The 22083-nt window shown below is 40.6% G+C and overlaps 1 protein-coding gene across 3 annotated transcripts in view; it reads right to left on the bottom strand.

Moving 5' to 3' along the window:
• Positions 1–22083, bottom strand: part of NDFIP1 (Nedd4 family interacting protein 1) — a 66755-nt gene that overhangs the window by 9629 nt on the left and 35043 nt on the right. For all 3 annotated transcript variants that reach the window (XM_072400898.1, XM_072400900.1, XM_072400899.1), the window contains exons 3-6: positions 21453–21583; positions 7850–7937; positions 5667–5791; positions 4541–4607 (exon numbers count right to left, since the gene is read on the bottom strand). In XM_072400898.1, coding sequence (XP_072256999.1) covers positions 4541–4607; positions 5667–5791; positions 7850–7937; positions 21453–21583 — 411 coding nt within the window. The remainder of the gene's footprint in view (positions 1–4540; positions 4608–5666; positions 5792–7849; positions 7938–21452; positions 21584–22083) is intronic.

Raw genomic sequence — 22083 nt, 5'->3', positions numbered from 1 at the left:
AAAAGACAATTGGTAGTCACACGGGATTCTATCATCAGGAGGACAGATAGAATAGTTTGTCACCCGGATCCCTTCAACCGAATGGTTTGCTGTCTCCCTGGTGTCCGGGTTCGGCATGTGGTGGACCGAGTGGACAAACTACTGGGAGGGGCTGGACAGGACCCAGCTGTCTTGGAACCAATGACAATATAGATGAAAGTAGCGGATCCTAAAAAATCAGTTTAGGGAACTAGGTTTCAAGCTGAAGAAAAGGACTTCCAAGGCTATATTCTCTGGAATATTGCCTGTGCCATGTGCAACAAAGGAAAGGCGGAGGGAGCTTAGGCAGCTAAACGCATGGCTTAAGTCCTAGTGTAGAAGGGAAGGGTTTGGGTTTATAGAGCACTGGGCTGACTTTTCATTGGGGTATAACCTGTATGCCAGAGATGGTTTGCACGTAAATGAAAGGGGTCTGCTGCTTGTCAAATAAGGTGCCAGAAAGGTTAGTCAGAGGTCAGACACTAGTGGAGGGTGGATTGGGGATAGTTGGGGGGAGGATTATAGATAATTGTAAGGAGCTTCCCATGTTACAAACTAACATTGGATTGTGCAGTACTAGTTGTACTGAAAAACAAAATGATTTGGCAAACAACGATGGTAAAAGCAGCAATGGTTTAAAGAGCTTGTTCACCAATGCTAGAAGTCTAGCAAACAAGATAGGGGAGCTGGAAGCCTTAATGAATGAGGAGAATTATGACTTAGTTGGTATCGTTGAATCCTGGCTTTGTTCTTCGCATGACTGGGCTGTCAATATTCCTGGGTATACTCTCTTTCGTAAAGACAGAGTCAAATGAAAGGGTGGTGGTGTCTGTCTGTATGTAAGAAGTGATCCAAAAGTGAATGTGAAAGAAGAAATTGCGGATGGAACAAGCAATGGCAATATGGGTGGAGTTGAATGTGGGGTTGAATAACACACAAATAATGATTGGACTCTGCTATAGGCTTCCCAGTGCTAAGGAAGAAATAGAAAATACACTACTAGCACTGATAAAAAAAGCAGCAAAAAGTGGAATTGTTTTAATCATGGGAAATTTCAACTACCTTGACATTGACTGGAGTAATGGTACTACAGGAACAGCAAAAGGGAGGAAATTTGTGAATTTAATACGATAATTAATTAGGATAATTTTATGGTACATTTTATAGAAGCCCCAACTAGAAATGATACTCTGCTGGACCTAGTTCTTTCTAACAATGCAGAGCTTATAACAAATCTGCAAATAAAATAGAATCTGGGTAGCAGTGACCATAATATGATTTAATTTAATGTAAGCTGTAAACAGGAAGCAAAAACAGGAAAAATAAAAACATTTAATTTTAAGAGAGCAAAATTTCCATTTTTAAGGGCGGCTCTCTGTGACTTGGACTGGGAGACAATATTGTCCTCAAAGAACACTGAACAGAAATGGGAATGTTTCAAGTCTGTTCTACAAAAGCAAACTGAAAAATATATTCCAATGGGTAATAATTTTAAGAGGGTAAAATTAAAACCTATGTGGTTCACAGCTGATGTTAAAAAAGCCATAAGGAACAAGAAAAGGGCATTCCAAAAATATAAAAATGAAGGATCATCTTCATCTTCAATTTGAAACCTATCAAGAATATATCAAAAGATGTAAAAGGGAGATAAAATGTGCAAAACTTCAAAATAAAAGACGGATTGCAAAGAAAAGTAAGCCAAACCCCCCAAAATTTTCCAAATATATTATTAGCAAAAAGATCAGATCTGAGCATGTAGGCCCCTTAAAGGATGTTGCTGGGTTTGGTAACTGGGTATAAAGACAAGGCGGATTTACTAAACATTTTTTTTTCGTACACGAAGGAAAATGGCAGAGCTCAAGTCCAAATTCGTAACAGCAATATCATTGCCTTAAATGAGTCACAATGGCTCAGAATTGATATAACTGAGAAACAGCTGAGAAAAATTAAGGTTGACAAAGCACCAGAACCTGATGGATTACATCCATCTGTCCTCAAAGAGCTGAGCTCAATTATTTCAAAGCTGTTATTTCTAATTTTTAGAGACTCTTTAGTCACTGGCAAGGTACCGATGGATTGGCGTAAGGCCAATGTGGTTCCTATCTTCAAAAAAGGAAAAAAGTCATTACCAGGTAACTACAGACCCGTTAGTTTAACGTCCATAGTTGGAAAGGTCTTAGAGAGTTTGATAAAGAACCACATAGAGGAGTTTCTGCTAGTGATAGTCAGTATAGCTTCAAGAAAGACAGCAGTTGTCAAACAAATTTACTCTCTTTTTATGAGGTAAGTAAGTAAACAGGTAGACAGTGGAATAGCAGTTGATATAGTGGACTTTGCTAAAGCATTTGACACTGTTCCCCACAGATGGTTTATATGGTTTATATAAATTAGGGTCGCAAAAGTTTAGAAAAGTCAATCTGTAAATGGATGGAGAACTGGCTCAAAGACCGCATCCAGAGAGTTGTAATTAATGATTCATGGTCTAAGGTTATAAGAAGTGTACCCCAGGGTTCAATGTTGGGACCTTTACTGTTTAACATCTTTATAAATGATATACAGTTTGGGATTAAATATCATATCTGTGTTTGCAGATGACACCAAACTATGTAAGTTCATACAGGATGTCTAAATTCTACAAGCAGACCTGGATGTACTGTTTGATTGGGCAGCCAAGTGGCAAATGACATTTAATATAGATAAATGTAAAATGATGCACTTGGGAGCTAACAACATGCATGCTTCATACTGTCTGGGAGGAATACATTTGGGGGAGTCAGAAATGGAAAAGGATCTGGGAATTCTGGTAGATCATAGACTTAACAGCATGCAATGCCAAGCTGCAATATCTAAAGCTAGTAAAGTACTTTCTTGTATTAAAAGAGGAATAGACTGCAGAGATGGAGACATTATCATGCCCCTGTACAAAGCATTGGTCAGACCACATCTGGAATATTCAGTCCAGTTTTGGGCACCATTTCACAAAAAGGACATTGTTGAATAAGAGAGAGTGCAGAGAAGGCCAACTAAATTAATACAAGGAATGGAGGAGCTCAGCTAAAAGGAGAGATTAGCTGAACTGAATCTATTCTCCCTTGAGAAGAGAAGTTTAAGGGGGGATATGATCACTCTGTATAAATATATAAATGGTCCATATAGAGAACTCTCTTCCCAATTATTCACTTTGAGATCAAAGAACAAGAGGGCACTCTTTGCATCTGGAGGAAAAGAAGTTTAAGCTCCGGATAAGGAAGGGATTCTTCACTGTAAGGTCTGTGAAAATATGGAATCAGCTCCCTCATTAAGTAGTTTAAGAAACTACTATAGATTGCTTTAGGAAAAAGCTGGATGTTTTTCTAGAAGCACAGAATATAACTGGGTATTAAGGCTTTAAAGTAAAAATAACAGTGACTGTTGATCCAGGGAACATCCAATAGCCTCATGGAATCAGGAAGGCATTTTTTTCCCCTGTTGAAACAAATTTTACCGTGGTTTTTTTGCCTTCCTCTGGACAAACTATGTCTTATAGGGTTTTATATCTGGGATATGTTTATTTCCCTAGTGGTTGAACTTGATCGACTTATGTCTTTTTTCAACCTAACCTACTATGTAACTATGTAACATAAGTAACAGACCATTAGGTTATTGAAAATTTCTTCAATGAAACATATGCTCACACAACAGAAATTCTTATCATGCTGTATTTATATAGCACCAACATATTACACAGAACTTAACAGAATGTCAATGCAGACCCCAGAACTTGGCCCACAACATCTGCAGAAAAATGAGACTGTTGCAAGAGTTGAAGACAAGAGTTGTGTACAGGCATTATAGTAATATTAACAGTCAGTTTTAGAAAGACAAAAAAAAAACAAACCTCTGCAAGGCATTGTAACTTCAAAGAGGTTATGTAATTCCACACAGTTACAAGAACTGCTTTTATCAACATCTGAATGACCCAACATCCACACAACAAAACAACTCTATATAAAACCCCATTTTTATTTAACTAAGTCGTGGTCATATGATGCTCTAGCACTGGGTTCTTTAAAGTCAGCAGGGTCCTTCTTCCTGGTCTCCGCATCTCTGCCTTCATAACTTAGACACTTCCTATTGTCCCTCCGAACTTTCTTTTTAATTGGGCTAGAAGGGATTCCACGAGAATATTTTTATTCACAAGGTGTGAAGTATTGACGTGCTGGGGGGGGGGGGGGGGTGCAGAGAATTTCAGAATTTGCCCAGGGATGGACTTTGGGCAATGTTGGTCCTATGTTGCCCTTCGACAAATCACCACAAGTTTCAAATAAAAGTGAAATCCAGCAAAAAGCATTTTTTTGAAAGACAAATAAGTCTATACTCCTACTACTTCTAAAGGCCTGCTACCCAGGAACTAAATTTCTCTACAAATCTGAGATGAGAGATGGACTACAACAACCAGAGAGAAAACAGACATACGATTTGTACTGCTTCCATTGCTTAGAATAAATTGAACTGTACAGAGAGTTATTTAAATTGTACTTACCCAATACCAAGAACACCCACCACAGCCAGTACTGGCCATCAAAATATCCAGGAAAGTAAGTAGAAAACTGCACATAAAAACAGGAAAGAAACATTTAATATGCAGTAAAGCTAACAATAACAATTTCGCAAAGTACAAGTGTGTGCACACCTGACTTTGTAACCTAGTTAAAAAAAAAAAAAAAAAAAAAGTTCTAATTTTCACCAACATGGTCTGCTTTCATTGAGATACAAAATCATAAAATAAATATCCTGCAATCTGCATTCCTAACATTAGAGGGCAGTACAAGCCACAATACTAAAAACTATTAAATTCAGTATTAAACAATAATCCTACATCAGCTCTTGCAGCATCAAACGAAGATGATTGTAAGCCCTTTGACTTCTGACCCTCTGGCAGCTTAATATGGGCAATCTCACAATCCTATTTTTTTCCCTCTATATCAGTCATACCTTACTGCTACAACTCCCACCATTCTTAATTCCAATCCCCCACCCTTCCTTAAACTGTGAAATTGATATCATCCGTGTGATTATAAAGTCTATGAAAAGGGCAGTTTGCTGTGTCCCTGGGAGTGGCCAACCGCATGGTTTCACCCCACAAATAAAAAAGGGCCCTAATCATTTAGCAAAATGATAAAAAAAATACCTCTACAGTACATGTCACTATGTGGAAAGTACAAAAAAACAACACCTAACCCTGCCAAATATAAAGTAAACTCCCAACTTCCTGCTTCTGCTACACTGAAATGCAGTTGCAATGTCAGCCCTGCCTTTTCTCTCCTTGAGTGCCTATATAACATCTTCTCCTTAGGCTTTATAGATGGGGAGGGCTGTAGTTTAGCAGGGGAGCCATGTATATCCTATGCAGAATATACCAGCCCCATCAGTTCCTTCAGATAGGTGTTTACAAAAAACTTCTGTACTTGTGGATTATCATAAAGTGTATGTAAATGTATAAATGTGTGTACTTTTGGGGTATAGGAAAACAGGACCCTTAGTTTTAATAGCTTTTAATGTGAATAAAACAGAGTGTATGTCTGCTTTACAGCTGCACTATTACAATGGAACCTCTCTCAGAAGTGAGCACATTCTTTTTTTCATAAATAAAAGATAAATAAACTTACTCGGACAATTAAGATCCACTTTATCAGTGAAAGGCCAAATCCAGAAATGGCCCCATATCTGCCAGCAGCTGATGTGGTCAAGCAGAATGATAGGAAAAATCCAATCCAGTTGAAAAGGAATGCCACTGGAAAACAAAATAAATTTAAATTTATATTTATAATTTACAATATAAGTAAAAGATCTAATGTGTTTGTTTGCTTTGTATTTGCTTTTTCCATGCTGAAAACCAAATTCTCTGCATACCATGAATCATTTTCCAACGACCATTTTATATCTGGTTATGTGTAACTTCCTTTTCTGTGGTTATGTTTTTCCATATAGGCATATCAACTGATCACAGATACACATTATGTTGCAAATATTTTGCTTTAGACCAGTAGGAAACCTTGTTCCTCATCAGCCACCCCTAATCTAACCAAGGCAAAATCCTAGCAATTGTTTCTTTATAAGCTATATAATGACTGCAAAACATATGCCTAATAATATTTGCAAGCACTGAAGAAGCAATGTGTAAGGCTTATTACTTAAAAGAAGGTCCAATAGCAGTTTTTTTACTTTTTTTTTTACAATTTTCTGATCTGTCAGAAATTTTACACCACACACACATCCAATCTGTCTTTTTGATCACTTTTCTCTGAAAGAAAGTGGCCAGAATTCCACTTGGATTTCATCATTAGTCGGTATACATGCATTATCAATTGATACTAACATGGTAAAATGGAACTAAACTCGTTGGTGGGTGGTGACCTTCTGCCATAATCAGCAAGTATGCACAGCACACTTGCGGATTATGGTAAATACTTAACTTGTGCTATGGTCCTGCACCAATGATAGTTCCAGGACCAGCTATCACTGCAGGCATGGGTGCTACCATCTTCACTGCCAACCCAGTGATCCTGTTCATTGATTGGATGATGTAATACATGCGCAGGACTTACATTATCCATGGGCCTGGCTATTTGTGACACTGTGTGTCTCTTTTGTCAAATAGTACTAACTCATGGTGGTTTTTTGTGTATTCGGTTTAGGCAGGCTTTAAATCTATCCACATTTATGATCAGTCAGCTGCTGATTTCACTTCAGACCCAATTGTTTCTTACATAAGAAAATCAACCCATGTGTGCTACAACTAACAGAATACATAACAAAATTCACATAATTGCAGTACTCTATACACTAAAAGCAAATTTTAATGATGACTGTGAATGGCTCACCTCTTTAATCTGATATTTTAGGTTCATCTTAAATCAGAAGATCATTTTCAGTAACAAATAGGTATCATGAATAGCAATTACTATGTGTGCTTTATAGTGGAATTCATTACTTTGCATGCACACCTGGCAGTTGCAAAGTAATGAATTCCACTATAAATCCAACAAGGAACATTTAATGAAGGCTGTGAATGGCTCACCTCTTTAATCTGATATACGTAATTATTAAGTATTTAATAAATTATAAATAATGAATTCCACCATAAAGCACACATAGTAATTGCTATTCATGATACCTGTTTGCTACTGAAAAAAATCTTCTGACTTTAGCTAAACTTAAAATATCAGATTAAAGAGGTGAGCCATTCACAGCCTTCATTAAATGTTCCATGTTGGATTTGGCAGAAAAGTAGAGATGCCATAGAAGTTGGGGTAAGTATTAGCCATTCCATCAGTGGCAAGGCATCGACTGGCATCGCCAGGAAAAGAAGATGCCGGGGATCGCTGGAGAAGGCCACTGGATTGTGGGAACCAGGTAGGACTTTTAAACTTCCTGGCAATTCCACCCTGAGTGTGGCTTGGGGTTACCGCTTTTGGTATGGAAAATTCACCCCGAGCCACACTCGGGAATACCGCCAGGGAGGTTAAAGCTCTCCAAGGCTAAAGAGGATACACTTTCAATCAGTGAAGTGGGGTGATCCAGCAACCCTGGAACGGACCTGATCCAGGATTAAAAACATTAGCTAACAAATAGCAAATTACATTTAGGAAATAAATTCCAGGTTTGCTGGATCACCCAGTTTCGCTGATGAAAGTGTATCCTCTCCAGCCTTGGAGAGCTTTAATAAATCAGGCCCATTGTCAGACTGGGACATGAAGAGGGGTCATAAAATTATCCTAGTGGATTGATCCTGTTGTGTGTCTGGCATTAGTTCTGCTTCGAGTGTGGAATGTGAGAATGCTATACTTACTAAAGAATGTGAGCATAAAAATCCCATCGTTGCCTATTCTGAGCTGATCTGCATCATCAAAATCATCCCGTGCCACGAAGTCATCATCCTGCCACAAAAAGAAGGCAGAGAGCATTTCAGTTTTCAGTTATCTACAGAAAATCTAGATGAAAAAGCTACAGTTAGAGCTGAACCTAATCAGATAATGGAAACCTATGAACTTTTTTTTCTCATTAAAGAAAAGAATCAAAGAAAGGGTAAAAAATACAAGTACATGATGAAACCTTGTGTTAATTAAAACTAAGCCTAGGAAAGCTGCCAGCATTAACAACACTAGGAACTAATAAAGATTCAGTTCTAAAGACACAAGTAATATTTCTGAGGAAAGCAAACATCTTATCTTCATTGTACAGGATGCTTTTCAGTTAGGATGCAAAAAGGTCAGCATAAACCAAAACACAATCTGATGACAATTTTGTTTTAGAACTTGTGTAATGAGTTGTCCAGCCATTGGCCCTAGGTATCTATCTGGTAAACAATCTGCATGAAGCTTGTTATGTTCTCATTGGGTTTCCTCTAATTCCACTTTAATACCAAAAAAAGACAAAAAAACAGAAAGATGCATGAACGAGCATTGATGCATACAGGCTTTGCAATCGAGAATTAGGGGCAGTGCTGCACCGTTTTTTTTTTTTTTTTTTTTTTACTTAATTTTTATTTAACATAAAAGGGTTGTCCTACCCTGTTATGAAAAGTGAAAATTCTGAGTTTTGGTACGCTTTAAGCTACTTCTTTGGCAAAGTACTACAGATAATTAAAAAAGATAGAGGCCAGTACCTACACTAACTTAAGGAGTGCAAACTACTCACTGTGGCAGCCAAAAATGTATAAATGAATGACATTTTTAGAAAGTAATATAGCACTATACTATATGGAGGCCAAAACTGTCTGAATTGGGGGTCGCATGCCCGGAGCTGACGTATGGCAGGATGTAGGGTCAGCTCCGTGACTCAACGGGAGTGCTGGGCAGTTGCACGGGCGACTAGCGAGTGGACTGAGGCTGGCGGAGACGGGTTGATGGCGTCACTACTTACGGTGCTGAAGGCAGCTTTGTTGATGTCGGCGCGAGGCAAGGCAAAGCGGGAGTAAAAGGATGCAGCAAGGGCGGCTCCAGCCCGCACTGCCTCTCCACTCTCCTGAAAGCCGCGACCCGGGAGAGGGGGAGGGTGAGGGCTCTAGTGAGCCTAGTTTTTTGGTTAGCGGTTCACCTCCTTCAATTATACAAGGAACCTCCAGTGACTCAGAAGGCTTGCTTCGAAAATTCCAAGGCATTTTACAGGCAGCCTTGGATTCAACAGCTAAGAAGATAACAGACCATTTTACAAAAGAGCTACAGGAATTGAGTCATTACACAGTATAGCTGGAAGGATGTATGGATAACGTTACAACAGTCCCGGAAGGCCTAGAGGAAGAGATTGAGCACTACAAAAACGAGGTACAATTGATACATTATAGGTAAGAGTACTTAAAAAACAGGTCCAGGCACTCTAATTTACGTATACATGAGGATACCTGAATCTGTGATGGAGTTGCCATCTGTGGTCACAGCTTTGTTACAGGAGATATACCCTGAAATACCCCAAGAGAGACTTGAACCAGATCGAGTACATTGCACACTTACTAGGCCAAATCTGGAAGGGCCGCCTAGAGATGTGGTTGTAAAGTTCCACTTCTACCGTACGAAAGATACAATCCAGCGAGTGGCCCGTTCTAAAGAACCAATCATCTTCCAGGGATATAATTGCCAAATATTTGCTGATCTGGCCCCAGCGACCATTCAGAGGCGTAGGGATTTGAGGCCTTATTTGCATATTCTTCAGGAAAAACGAATCAACTACCGCTGGGGTCATACATTTAGGCCTATATTCGCAGAAAATGGCAGAACTCAAATTGTTACTACACCATCTGATGCATTAGCATGTTTTCAAGCTTTGGATTTACCATTACCATCACAATCTTCTTGTTTTGATAAGGTTGGGAGATCCTTATCGTCTCCATCGAAAGCATTACAGCAATGCCTGAAACGTAATCATTTTAAGGGCACTTCTCCCCCTAAGCCAAGACCATCTGTGCCGCTGACCTGAAAAATATAATCTACTTTTCCATCTGGCCTAATTTTTATATTAAGGACTAATATGTTTGGATCTCAAAGAAGGAAATGTATTTTTTTTTTTTTATTGCTGAATAGAGAATTGGTAATACTGTGTCCATTGATATGCAATGAATCCTAATGTATTGATGTTTTTATGGTGTTTATATTTTAGGGAACTTGAAGCCCTACTCCTGGTGCAGTTATCACTGTGCACCTCAACTATCTCGAGACAAGATAGCCAGTATTAAATTCTTAGGGGGTGTCTTGTCAAGAGATACATTTTTGGGTGGGCAAGGTTCTTGCCTTACCAAATAGTGTACATTCTCAGATTTAAGAAAATTATTGTTATGAGCAATGGCGAGAGGATTTTGTATGTAATGTATGTGACTTTGTTCTTTTGGAGATATGGGTTTGTTTCTATCCCCCCTCTCCAGGAGAAAAAAAAATATTCTTTTTTTTTCTTCTCTTTAAATTAGTTTTCAGTTTATTTATGTCTCTAAAGTCACAACAATATACTAGTTCAAAAGCAGAATCAGAGCAGTGTAAAGGGGTATTTCCTCTAACATTTAAATGACGATTTCTATTATTTCTCTTAAGGTAGAGGATCTTAACTCCCCAATGAAAAGCACAAGGGCATTTTGCTATTTTCATACTCTACCTCTTCCTGCCCTAAATATTTCCATGCTTCATATCCAGTAGCATATATGGCCAACTCTCTATTTAAATGCCAGGGAGTCTTTATAGGCTTTAGAAAAGATGTTCCATTTGTATTAGAATAACAGCTTGCAAACCCTGAAGGTAGATATCTTATTCTGGTGGGTTGTCTTAATGATACTAAAGTGATGATAGCCACTAATGAGAATCAGGTATCATTTTTTACTCACCTGCTTCAGCTGTTACATTTGCAAGCGCAAGGCTTACCCATTTTATGTGGGGACACCCATAATCTGTTAATGCCTAGTTTGGATAAAAAAAGTAAACTTATTCCATCAATACATTATAAAGAAACATTTACTACACAGGCATTAATGGAGTTATTGCGCTCGGAGATGTTGTTAGATGTGTGGCAAGAAAAACATCTTGGCTAAAGTACATATACTATTCTCATGCACATTAACTTTTTACACGTATAGACCATATTTTTATTTCAAATGTTAGTCTTCCATTGGTATCTTCTAGCACCATTGTGGCAATTTGGTGGTCTGACTGCACGTCCAAGTAGAATTTTCTTCTTTATATCCTAAATCTTTCTCCTTTAAATGGACACTTAACGATTCTCTACTTAGCGATAGACAAGTGAAGCAACAGACACAAGAGGCCTTGATAGAATATTTTAGATTAAAAAAAGAGTCTGGAGTTTCTGTAGCTGTACTATGGGCAGCTCATAAGATAGTAATCGGCGGACTCTTCATCCAAACTGCATTCTGTCTTAAAAAGAGGCGTCTGGTGCAACTTACACAAATGGAACAGGAATATAATTCTGCAGTTCCAGGCCTTTCCTAGTCAAGACCTGGGAAAGCGCTTAGAACTAGTAAAGACACAATTAAACCTGTGTGCAGAAGATATAGCAGAGAAGCAGTTGGGATGTAATAAAAATAAATATTATACTTATGGGAATAAACCCTATAATCGTTTCTGAAAAACGTTTTACCCCATACCATTTACGGATTGGTAGAGTTGGCCTAACTAGTAATCCAGAATACAATTCTATGATAGGTTGCAATCTCTTTATCAGTCACCACAAGAGTTTGAGGAAGTGGGTATGGAACAGTTCTTCTCCAAATTAGTTTTGCCAGAAATACCAAAGTCTTGAGGTGATTATTATACTTCAGGAGATAATGCAAGCAAAAAAACAGCTAAAGACGAAAAAACGGCCTGGACCGGATTGATTTACAGCAAGTGAATATAAAAAAATTGCGGGAAGGGGCGTGGCTTGGCGGGCGCGAGAGATGGCTGCATAGATTTTGGCTCCTGTCAGCGCTGACCACGATCTATAGCAATCAGGGCTTCCACCTGCACCATCCATGGGCAAAGCACGCAAGGGGAGAGTGGGGAAGCTTCCCCCCACCCCAGCTTTGCAGCACCTGATGGACCAATCCTCCATCAGGGATTTAATTGTGGACGCTCAGGCGGATCCCGCACAGGCCTCCAAGATGGCACCGACACGCTCCTCAGCCACGTGGCACCGGAGCGTGCAGCGTAGCAGAGCGGATGCACAGGGCTCCCCAGAACGGATGGAGACTTACCCTGCTGTGCAGAGGGACTCTCCAGCTTCCCACCTAGAAGACCCAGGAACTCCAAGGTCCCCAAGATCATCTTCAGCAAGTCCTGTGAGTCAGGGCTCCAGCCTGGAGGATACCCCCCCCCCCTCTGCAGCATCTCCCCAGCAAGCAGGGTGGCTCCTTCCCTGTGCACAGTACTCCAGCCCAGGGTTCTGGTGGGTTTCCCGCTTCGGGCCCCCCCCTTTATGCCACAGTAGTCTCCTCTGCAGCAGGATCCTCAGCACCAACAGAGGATACCAGAAGGGCAGATTCTGCCCCCATGAACTTGGGGACCCCGGGACCCTCTAGGAAACAGACGGGGGAGTTCCCCTTCACAGAGGGACTTCCGCCTCTCCCCTGGCAACAGTATATGCAGCTTTTACCTACTAAAGCAGACTTCGAAAATTTGGTTACTGAGATCCAGGCCACTTGTCGCTCAGAAATTGGGGCCTTACGCAATGACCTGAAAGTGTTAACAGGCAGAGTTGATGAACTGGATGGCAGCGTTCAACGAGCAAAGGAGGACATTGAGACCCTCACCCACAAATCTTTAGATAGTTCTCAGAAATTTAGGGATCTCTACCGCCTTATTGAGGACTTAGACAACAAAAGTCACAGAAATAATATAAGGGTTTGGGGCCTACCTGAAGCCAACCAGGATGCTGATTTGAAACTGGTTCTGCAGGCCTTTAAATTACCAGAGCCTTTCGCACCTCCAGACAACCTGGCACGGCTTCCAGACCGCGGGATGTACTATGTCAACTGGATAGTGCTGATCTGAAAGATGAGATCATGGCAACTGCTAGAAATATCCGCAATCTTGAGTTTGATGGTGCTCCTCTTCAGCTGTTCCAAGACTTATCATGGCATACTTTACAACAACGTCGCCTGCTACAACCATTACTGACTGTACTGCGGGACAACCGTCTTCCTTATAGATGGGGCTTCCCTTTTAGCCTATCTGTACGCCGAGATGGAAGAACATCCACTCTTCGTTCCCAGAGGATCTTACTGCTTTTTGTGCGGATCTGGGTGTTGAACGTCCGAGACTTCCCAGATGGGAACCTGAGGGCCCCCCGCGCCCACACTCTCCCCCCCCCACACCCACACTCTCCCCACCCCCTCCACCCCTGGAAAGCGGTGACATCCAAGCGTCGCCTTTCACGTCCTCCACAGGAATCTTCATCTCCACCGGAGGCCCCCGCTAGACCGAGACGCTAGTATCCTTTTATCAGACCAGTTGGTCCTTGTACTAGAACTTTACACAGGTTTCCGATGTTATTACTGATTTCTAGAATGTTATTATATGACAGCTATCCTGGATGGCTGCTGTGTGTAAAGTTATACTGTTCTGCATTTGAACTGTCATGCTGATTTTGTACTGTATTGCACTTTTCTTGCTGCTGTTTTTCCTGGTTTTTCCTAAACAGTTGCTAATTTGGATGGTAATTCAGATAGATTGCTATGTTCCCGGTTTTTCTAGCTGCCCCGGGGGGGCCTGCCTCTGTGCTCAGTTTACACTGGTCGGGGTGGTGGGCTTTACCGGGTGCTATAACGCTTCAAGTGGTCAGCGCTGACCGTTGAGATAATGCTTACTTGTTTCTGGCCTTGTTGCCCCTCTGTTGTGGCCCTCTGGGCCTTTTGCCCCTCTAGGAAGGTATGTTCACCCACCAATTGGTTTTGTCCCCAGACCCCCCGTGTAAGGGGTCAAGGTTTGGCGGGTGTCAGACCTCCCCTGGTTGCCGAAGTGCAACCTACTGTTCACTGGTTGCCTTTCTTTGTTTGGTTCTTTTTCTTGCCCCCAACCCTTTTGTGCCTTTTTGCTCTAACCCTATATCCTGCTTTTTTTTGGAAGTGTGACAAGGTGCTTGACTACACCTGGGCTAGTGTTATCTTAGTCAGCCCACAGCTGATTGTCCTGCCTGGCTGAAGGGGGAAGCCGATGTCTCTAGGTTCCTACATGGTTTCTATGGCTGCTAAAATATTGTCCTTTAATGTTAAGGGTCCGAACTCCAACAGGAAGCGGAAGCTGGCCTTTAGAGAATTCAAGTGTCTTTCTCCTGAGGTTGTCTTCCTACAAGAAACACACTTTGACAGTACGGGCTCTCTTAAACTTTTTTCTCAGGTGTACATGGCTAATTCACCCAGTAAAAACGGGCTGGTGTCGCCATTCTCATAAAACCCTCCTTTAAGTTTTTATTGTCCCGTTCAATAGTAGACCCAGAAGGCAGAATCCTTATTTTACATGGAACCCTACAGGGTACATCTAATACTTTCTGTAATTTATATGCCCCAAACGTTGGCCAAACTCAATTCCTCTCTAAAACACTAACAAACTTGGAGGAATTTGACCATACCTTTTTAGTAGTCGGAGGAGATTTTAATTTATTGTTTCCCCCCGGCGCAGGATAGGCTTACTCTCCATGATGCTACCCCCCACTCTCAATTGATTCAGCATTCTAAGGTCTTTAGACAGCTGATCCGCAAACACCAGCTTTATGATAACTGGCAGATTCACCACCCCACAGGGAAGCAGTTCTCTTTACTCCCCTCCTCACTGCACCCATACACGTATAGACTATATCTTCACCAATCTCCCGCTACTGCGGAAGAGTGTGTCCTCTAAGATCCACCCTATAACCTGGTCGGATCATGCCCCCATTACACTGGATGTTGATCTCTCCCCGGCCACTGCCCGAGTCTGTCACTGGAGATTAAATGAATTTTTGCTCAAGAATGAAGGCACCAAATTGGGATTGCAACATTATTTCCAGGATAATAAGGGTTCAGTGGTGCAAACATCAACACTTTGGGAAGCACATAAGACTGTTTTTAGGGGACAATGTATCTCTTTAGGCTCCCGGCTTAAGCGGGATTCTAATCTGCAGCACACAGTTACTACGCATGCCCTACGCCTTGCGGAAGCGAGCTATGCTCGCAAACCGTCTCTGGGCCTTCTTCGTGAATTAACTACCCCTCGGTCTAAACTAGAAGGGCCCTGGAATTACCGAAGGTTAGTTGGATGATGCAGAGAACCCACCAACTGTACTACTACAAGGGTAACAAAGCTGACACACTGTTGGCGCGCAAATTGAGGGTCCTACAAGCTAATGCCTCTCCAGTGTCTATTAAGGATGAGAGTGGGGTGGTGAGATATGACCCCTCCCACATTGCCTCACAATTTGAGGTTTATTATACAAATCTATATCAAACAGTACACCAAACCCAAAGCTCCCTCAGAGGTGATTTACAATTAAAACTTGACTCATACCTAGCTGGTATAGACTTACCCAAGCTCAACCCAGAACATTTGGAACAACTTAATAGTCCTATCCCAGAAGCAGAATTTTTGAAAATAATTGGACAACTGCCTTCAGCAAAAGATCTAACCCTGACATCAAGGGCGTATCAGTTAAGGGAAAGTCCTATAAAATTTCATTGTATGCAGATGATGTTCTCTTGACTTTAACTCAGCCAACCACTTCCCTTCCGAATTTGTGGGGAGAACTATGTACGTATGGTGAGGTATCCGGTTACAGAGTTAATGCCTATTATATATGTTATATGCCTGTTATATGTCTCCCACCCAAGTATTGGCTCTGCAGTCCTCCTACACTTTTGCATGGAGGGACCTGGCCCTCCGGTACTTGGGGGTCCAGGTCACCCCTATGTATAATCAGTTATACTCCAACAATATCCCACCATTGATCCGAGAGCTTCAGTCTCTCTTAAATAAATGGAAAAATCACCCCTTATCTTTACTGGGATGCATGGCTGTCTCAAAAATGATGCTCCTACCTAAACTACTATATGTTTTTGAGACCCTGCCAGTTGGGGTACCATCAGGTGTGCTAAAGAAACTACAATCAGATTTCCTTAAATTTATTTGAGCATACAAGAGGCATAGACTTGCCAAACATGTTATCAGTACGCCCAGAGAACTGGGGGTATGGGAGCCCCCAACCTACACAAATTTTATCTAGCGGCTCATTTACGATATATTCCATTGTGGACGTCACCCCGCCCCTCCAGTGTTTGTAGGGACCTGGAGGAACGTTGGATCGCTCCTGCACAATGATTGACAGTGATCTTCCTGCACCCATGTTTTACACGGAACCTGTGGCAGTCTTGCAGGGATAGATATGGCCTTTCATCAAAGGCTTCAAGGCTAACATCAGTGATTAACACCCCACAAATTCCAGATAGTTTGTCGGGGGTCATGTCGGGGACATGGAGGGAGAGAGGCCTTTTTCAAATCAGACATCTATTACACGCTGTGGAGAAACGTTTACGTACTTTTGAAGAGCTCTGTGATAAGGTTGAGCTCCCTCGTACTTCATTTTACGCATACCTACAAATTAGACATTTTATCCTAGCTCTGCAGCCCTCTGCTACGTTCCAGCACATGACCTCCTTTGAGAGATTGTGCGCGGAAGGCCCGTACTCCAAAGGTGTTGTCTCCTCTGTATACCGCCTCCTGCACAGTTCGGTTCGGGCAAGTTCAAATACATGCTGCAATAGAAGCATACTGGGGTACTGGGTACTGGGGCAGACCCTGGACTTGGATGACTGGCAGGAGATTTGGGAAGCCGCTAATAAGAGTCCTATTTGTACGTTATACAAGGAAAATGTATGTAAAATCATTCTCAGGTGGTACCATACCCCGATTGTACTCCAGCAGCTATTTCCAGGTACTGACCCTAACCGTTGGCATTGCTGGGACCCCCAAGGCACTTTAGAGAACATCTTCTGGTCCTGTCCTATTAATAAAGGCTATTGGTTTCGAGTTAACTCATTGCTTTCGAAGGTGGTTCAGATGCAGATATCTTTAGATCCTCTGACCCACCTCTTGGGCCGACCACTCAAGATGCTACCCAAGTTTGCTCGCAAACTGGTATCGCATATTTTGGTAGCTGCACGGACACTGAATCCTACTAAATGGAAGGCTACTCTGCCCCCCTCTATAGAGGACCTATACAAGAGAATTCAGGAAGTGCGTCTCATGGAGTACCTTACCGATCTCCTTAGAAACACCATGGATACTTACGAAAAAACGTGGGAGAGCTGGGACCAATTTTATGCTCGATTGTCCAGTTGATACCCAGAGTTTTATTGACCTAGACTGTAGTCACACTCCTTCCTTCTATCCTTTCCCCACTCCCTTTTGTTTTTAGTTTGGTTCCCAGGAAATTTGCACTCATTCTACTGTATGTATGTATTTCATAATTTTGGTTGTTGATTTTTCTGTATTCATATACGGTTTATTGACTAAGTGTATACTGCACTAATGTTTCCTTGGTCAAGATCCACTGTTACCTGTTTTGTAATCCTGTTTGTTATTCTGTTGAAAAATTCTCAATAAAAATACAATCTCAAAAAAAAAAAAAAATTGCGGAACTGGTTACTTATTTAACTCATGTTTTTACAGGGTACTTGAAGGTTGAGTGTTTGGACCCCAGTATGTTGGCAGCAGCGGTTTGTATGCTGCCAAAACCGGATACTGACACTACGGTATGGTCTAATTATAGGCCTATTTCTCTACTCAATCTCGGCGCTAAGCTATTGGCAACAGTACTGGTGTTCCGATTGAGTCGGGGAATAGAGCTATTAGTTTCATCAGATCAAACGGGCTTCATTCCACGGAGACAGGCAGAAGACAATATTCGTAGGATGATGCATTTAACATACTTTGCCCATAAAACTAAACAACCGGCAATGTTTTTGAGTTTAGATAAAAAGAAGGCTTTTGATTCAGTGCTTTTGTCATATCTAATGTGTTTATTGAAGCGCTGGGGATTTGGTCCTCATTTCTGCTCATGGGTTTCCTCATTATATGCGACACCAATAGTTTTTATTAAATATTTGTGCTTTTGCTCTTCCTTTTTCCCGATAGGTAGGGGCACTAGACAAGGATGTCTGCTTTCACATGAAATAGTAAGATAATTGCAGGAGTCATTTCCATTTAAATGGGAAGAGCGCATCTACATTATTTAGGGGTCCATATTACACCCACTTACGATAAATTATTTGACACTAATTTACCAGATCTTTAAAGGCATTTAGTGATGTTGCTAGATTCGTAGAAGAGATATCAAATATGGTGGTTGGGGAGAATTGCCTTGATTAAAATGACATGGTTGCCCAAATTTCTATATCTAGTGCGCGTTTTACAGGTTGGGATCCCTTATAAGCTACTACGTACTCCACAGCGGAGTGCGTTATTTTTTTGGGGCTCAAAGAGACCCTAAACAGGTCTTAGAAATCTAGAGGTGGACTTGCGGTACCGCGATTGTATTTTTATTATGTAGCGGCTCAGTTTGTTCCTTTATTAATGTACCATTAACAGAATAGGATACCGCCATGGGTTAACCTGGAAGAACAGGAACTAGCTTGGTTGTCTATTGAAAATCTTTTGTGGGTTTCATCATCCAGGCGAGGACATGTTTTCAATCCTATTCTTATCCATTTGTTGCAGTTCTGAAGTCGGATCAGAAAAAGATGTGCAATGATATTAAGTAATCCTTTGTTCCAACCTGGCTATGAGCACCCTGAAAGATTTCAATTGTGGAGAGATAAGGACCTGTATAGAATGTATCATTTTCCGGACTTATTAGGTATCATCTCTTTTGAGACACTCCAAGATAAGTTTGGTATCCCCATCTGTAAAATATTAAGATATTTGCAGATTAAGCCTTTTTTACAATCTAGGCTGAGGGATAGTGATGATAGTAGAATCTTAAGTATTTTTGAACAAAATTGTGTACCTGGCACATTGGCTAAGGGGGCGATATCAGTCCTGTATGATGCTTTGGTCACAGTGCATATGACAGGTAAGCATACATATGCGACACGTTGGGAGGAGGATTTAGGGTGTAATTTGGAACAAGAAAACTGGGAACAAATATGGGGCACAGTGGCACATTGTAGTATAAATGCCCACACTTTGGAAGTCAATTATAATCTTATGACGCGTTGGTATATGGTACCAGTGCGTTTGGCAAAAATTTCATTGGCACACACTAGTAATTGCTTTAGAGGCTGTAATGCAGTGGGCACTTTGTATCACATTTGGTGAGATTGTCCTAAGATTAAAACGTATTGGACAAGAATATATCAGATAGCATATATTTTGATGAGTAAATCTTTTTCAAAATGTCCAGAAGAAGCTTTGTTAAATCTCAATTCTGACCTCAAAGATGCTGCTAAGAGCTGGTTTGCGGCCCAACTAAAGGACTTTTATTTGAAAAGTCTAGAAAAGCTGCAACCACTCTGTGCCAAGTGCATCAGCCTCAGGGGGGAATATGTTGAAAAATTGTGTTATTTCATAACTCTGGCTCTCTTCTTTCTGGGCAAAGCCAGGAACTTCTCAGCACCCCCTCGTATTAATCATGCTCTTTTATAAGAGAAAGGATCGAAGATTCCTAACATTTTGAGTTGGTTAAAGATATATGTACTAATGTATTTTTAGAGAGGTTTAAAGATTGTCGTACTATAAGCAAAAAAAGATTTGTGCATTGTAACTTTAAAACAATATATTGTGAGCCTAGACAGGACCAACCTGTTCGGAATTAGTATTGTGATACATTTATAATTGATACATTATTATACTGTACTATTGACTGTTTTATATTATGGGTGATTTTTTTATGACTTATTTTTTTTATATAAAAATGAAATTTAATAAAAGATAATGAAAATAAAACAGCCTGAATTGCTTTGAACTCTACACAAGCTCCCCACAGACTAGAATCACAACCTTTGAATTTGGGTCAAGATTCTTGGCAACTCTAGATGTTCAACTCTACCACTACTGTAGATTAACCTCCTGGGCGGTTCATTTCTGTCAGGATTCATATGTCTAAAAGCTGTACATTGTTTTTAATGAAAATGTATTTTACAGTATAATATATTAGTATCAGGTAAGGCTGGAATTACAATTGATCTTCACTGTTTTAGCTACCCTGAGTGTGACTCGGGGTTACCTTTTCTAGCATCTTTTTCTTTCCCTGAGTCAGACTCAGGCTTACTGCTGGGGAGGTTAAGGGAGAGGTGGGTTTTACATAACCACATGTAGGTTATCTCCAGATAGTTTGCCTCACCTAAAAATATACCACTGTAAAATTCATGCAGTTGCTACATATCCCTTAAAAAAATGACTCTAGATGAATTAACCTGTAGCGTAATTTCTGTATAAAGTCACCAAAAATCCCTGGCCTGAGAAGAATATAAATTGGGTTTTGTTCTGATGTTGTCCTGAACAGATTTTGTTTTAGATAGACAAGGGAAGGGTTAAGAACCCTGCAATTTTTCTTCCATTTCCTATTTTGGACACATTCTGGAATATCTCTGAAAAAGAGGAGAAAAAACCAGACATTTGTCCCTGGAACAAGTGCCCGCATTAGAAGATTTTATTTATTTCTTGGTCTGGGGTCAGCTTTCTCGAATTTCCACTTTCTTTTTCAGCCACTATAATCACCAGTACAAACAGGAGATAAATCTCTCTCATAAGAACAAATAAAAAAAGCAAAAATGTTAAAGCAAATCAAATAATAAATCCAGCTTTTAAATTTGGGTTGTTTATTGCACTGCAGTTAAAAGAATCCTCTGGAAGAGGGCTGTATGTAGATTAAGGTGAATCTGGTGTCTCCTTTAGGTTAAAGTATCACCTGCTGCCAATGACCGTCAGGTGATTACCAAATGGAAGCATATGGAGAATCTTCTTAGGCATATCAGAAAGATAAGAAGAGAAGTGTGTTCCCCTTACAAGAGATTACCGTTAAGCTTGCATATTATCATATGAGGAAGCCCATTTGTGACAAAACATGTTGGATTCACTACACTTTAAGCACGGCCTTCTTCATCAACCTTTTTTGTATTCCTTGAATATACGTATATACAATGTTACCCATATACTGTGAAGTGTCAAACAGTTATGAGGTATAGATCTGTCAGAACTTGTTTACTTTACTAAATGTGTTTAAATACAACAATTTTTTTTCTCAAAACTATCTGCGAGCCCAAAAGCTCTTTTTTTCCCTCCTTTGATTTGAATATTCAATTTTGGCATATCAGAGTCAGCAAACAGCAGAAAAAGTTGGAGAGGGAAGTGTCTTTTTCATTTAAGTACATCAAACATCCCCAAAAAGTATATTTAATCCCAACTCTAGAAAATTAAGTTGCAGATAAGGATACAAAAACAATGAACACTTACTCGTCCAGGGACTAGAGGTATTGTGGCTTCTGCCTTAGTCCGTTCAGCTTCATCGTAGCTAGGAAGGGAAGTTGCCACGTTGTAAGAAGGTGGCTTGGGGAAACCAGGCTCATCTTTGTAGTCAAAAAATGCTGTTTAATATAAATGAGAACAGCTCATGTACACAATCCAGGATTTTCTAGTATAAAAGAACCCTCCCACAAGTCATTAGCCAACTCAGCATCAGCTACCAAGGTGCAGGGAAGTATGAGGGCTCACAGGTAAGGTAAAGCGGACCTAAACTTAAATTTTTAACTTACATAAAAGGGTAGACAACTATTTTATATGAGGTAAAAATTAGTAAATTTAAAAAGGTAAAGTCCCTCCCCTGATCCCTTGATACGCATGTCACATCGAAATTGGGCATGCGCAGAAGGAGCTTTTTTTTCTCTCAATAGGATGTGAGTGAGATGCATTCTCAGTGAGATTGGCACTCTTTTTCCCCCCCATCTACATCACCGGATGTTCTGCCTGCACAGTGTGAGATTGGGTGATGTAGGAAGAAGGGTAATAAAGATGGTAGCACCCAGCACTCGGCTGGCAAGATCGACTTTTAATAAGCTTTTGGTAACGAAATGTCATGAAGCAGGGG

The sequence above is a fragment of the Pyxicephalus adspersus genome, chromosome 2 (genome assembly GCF_032062135.1).
Source record: "Pyxicephalus adspersus chromosome 2, UCB_Pads_2.0, whole genome shotgun sequence".
NCBI lineage: Eukaryota > Metazoa > Chordata > Amphibia > Anura > Pyxicephalidae > Pyxicephalus > Pyxicephalus adspersus.
This window is presented reverse-complemented; position numbering and strand designations above follow the sequence as displayed.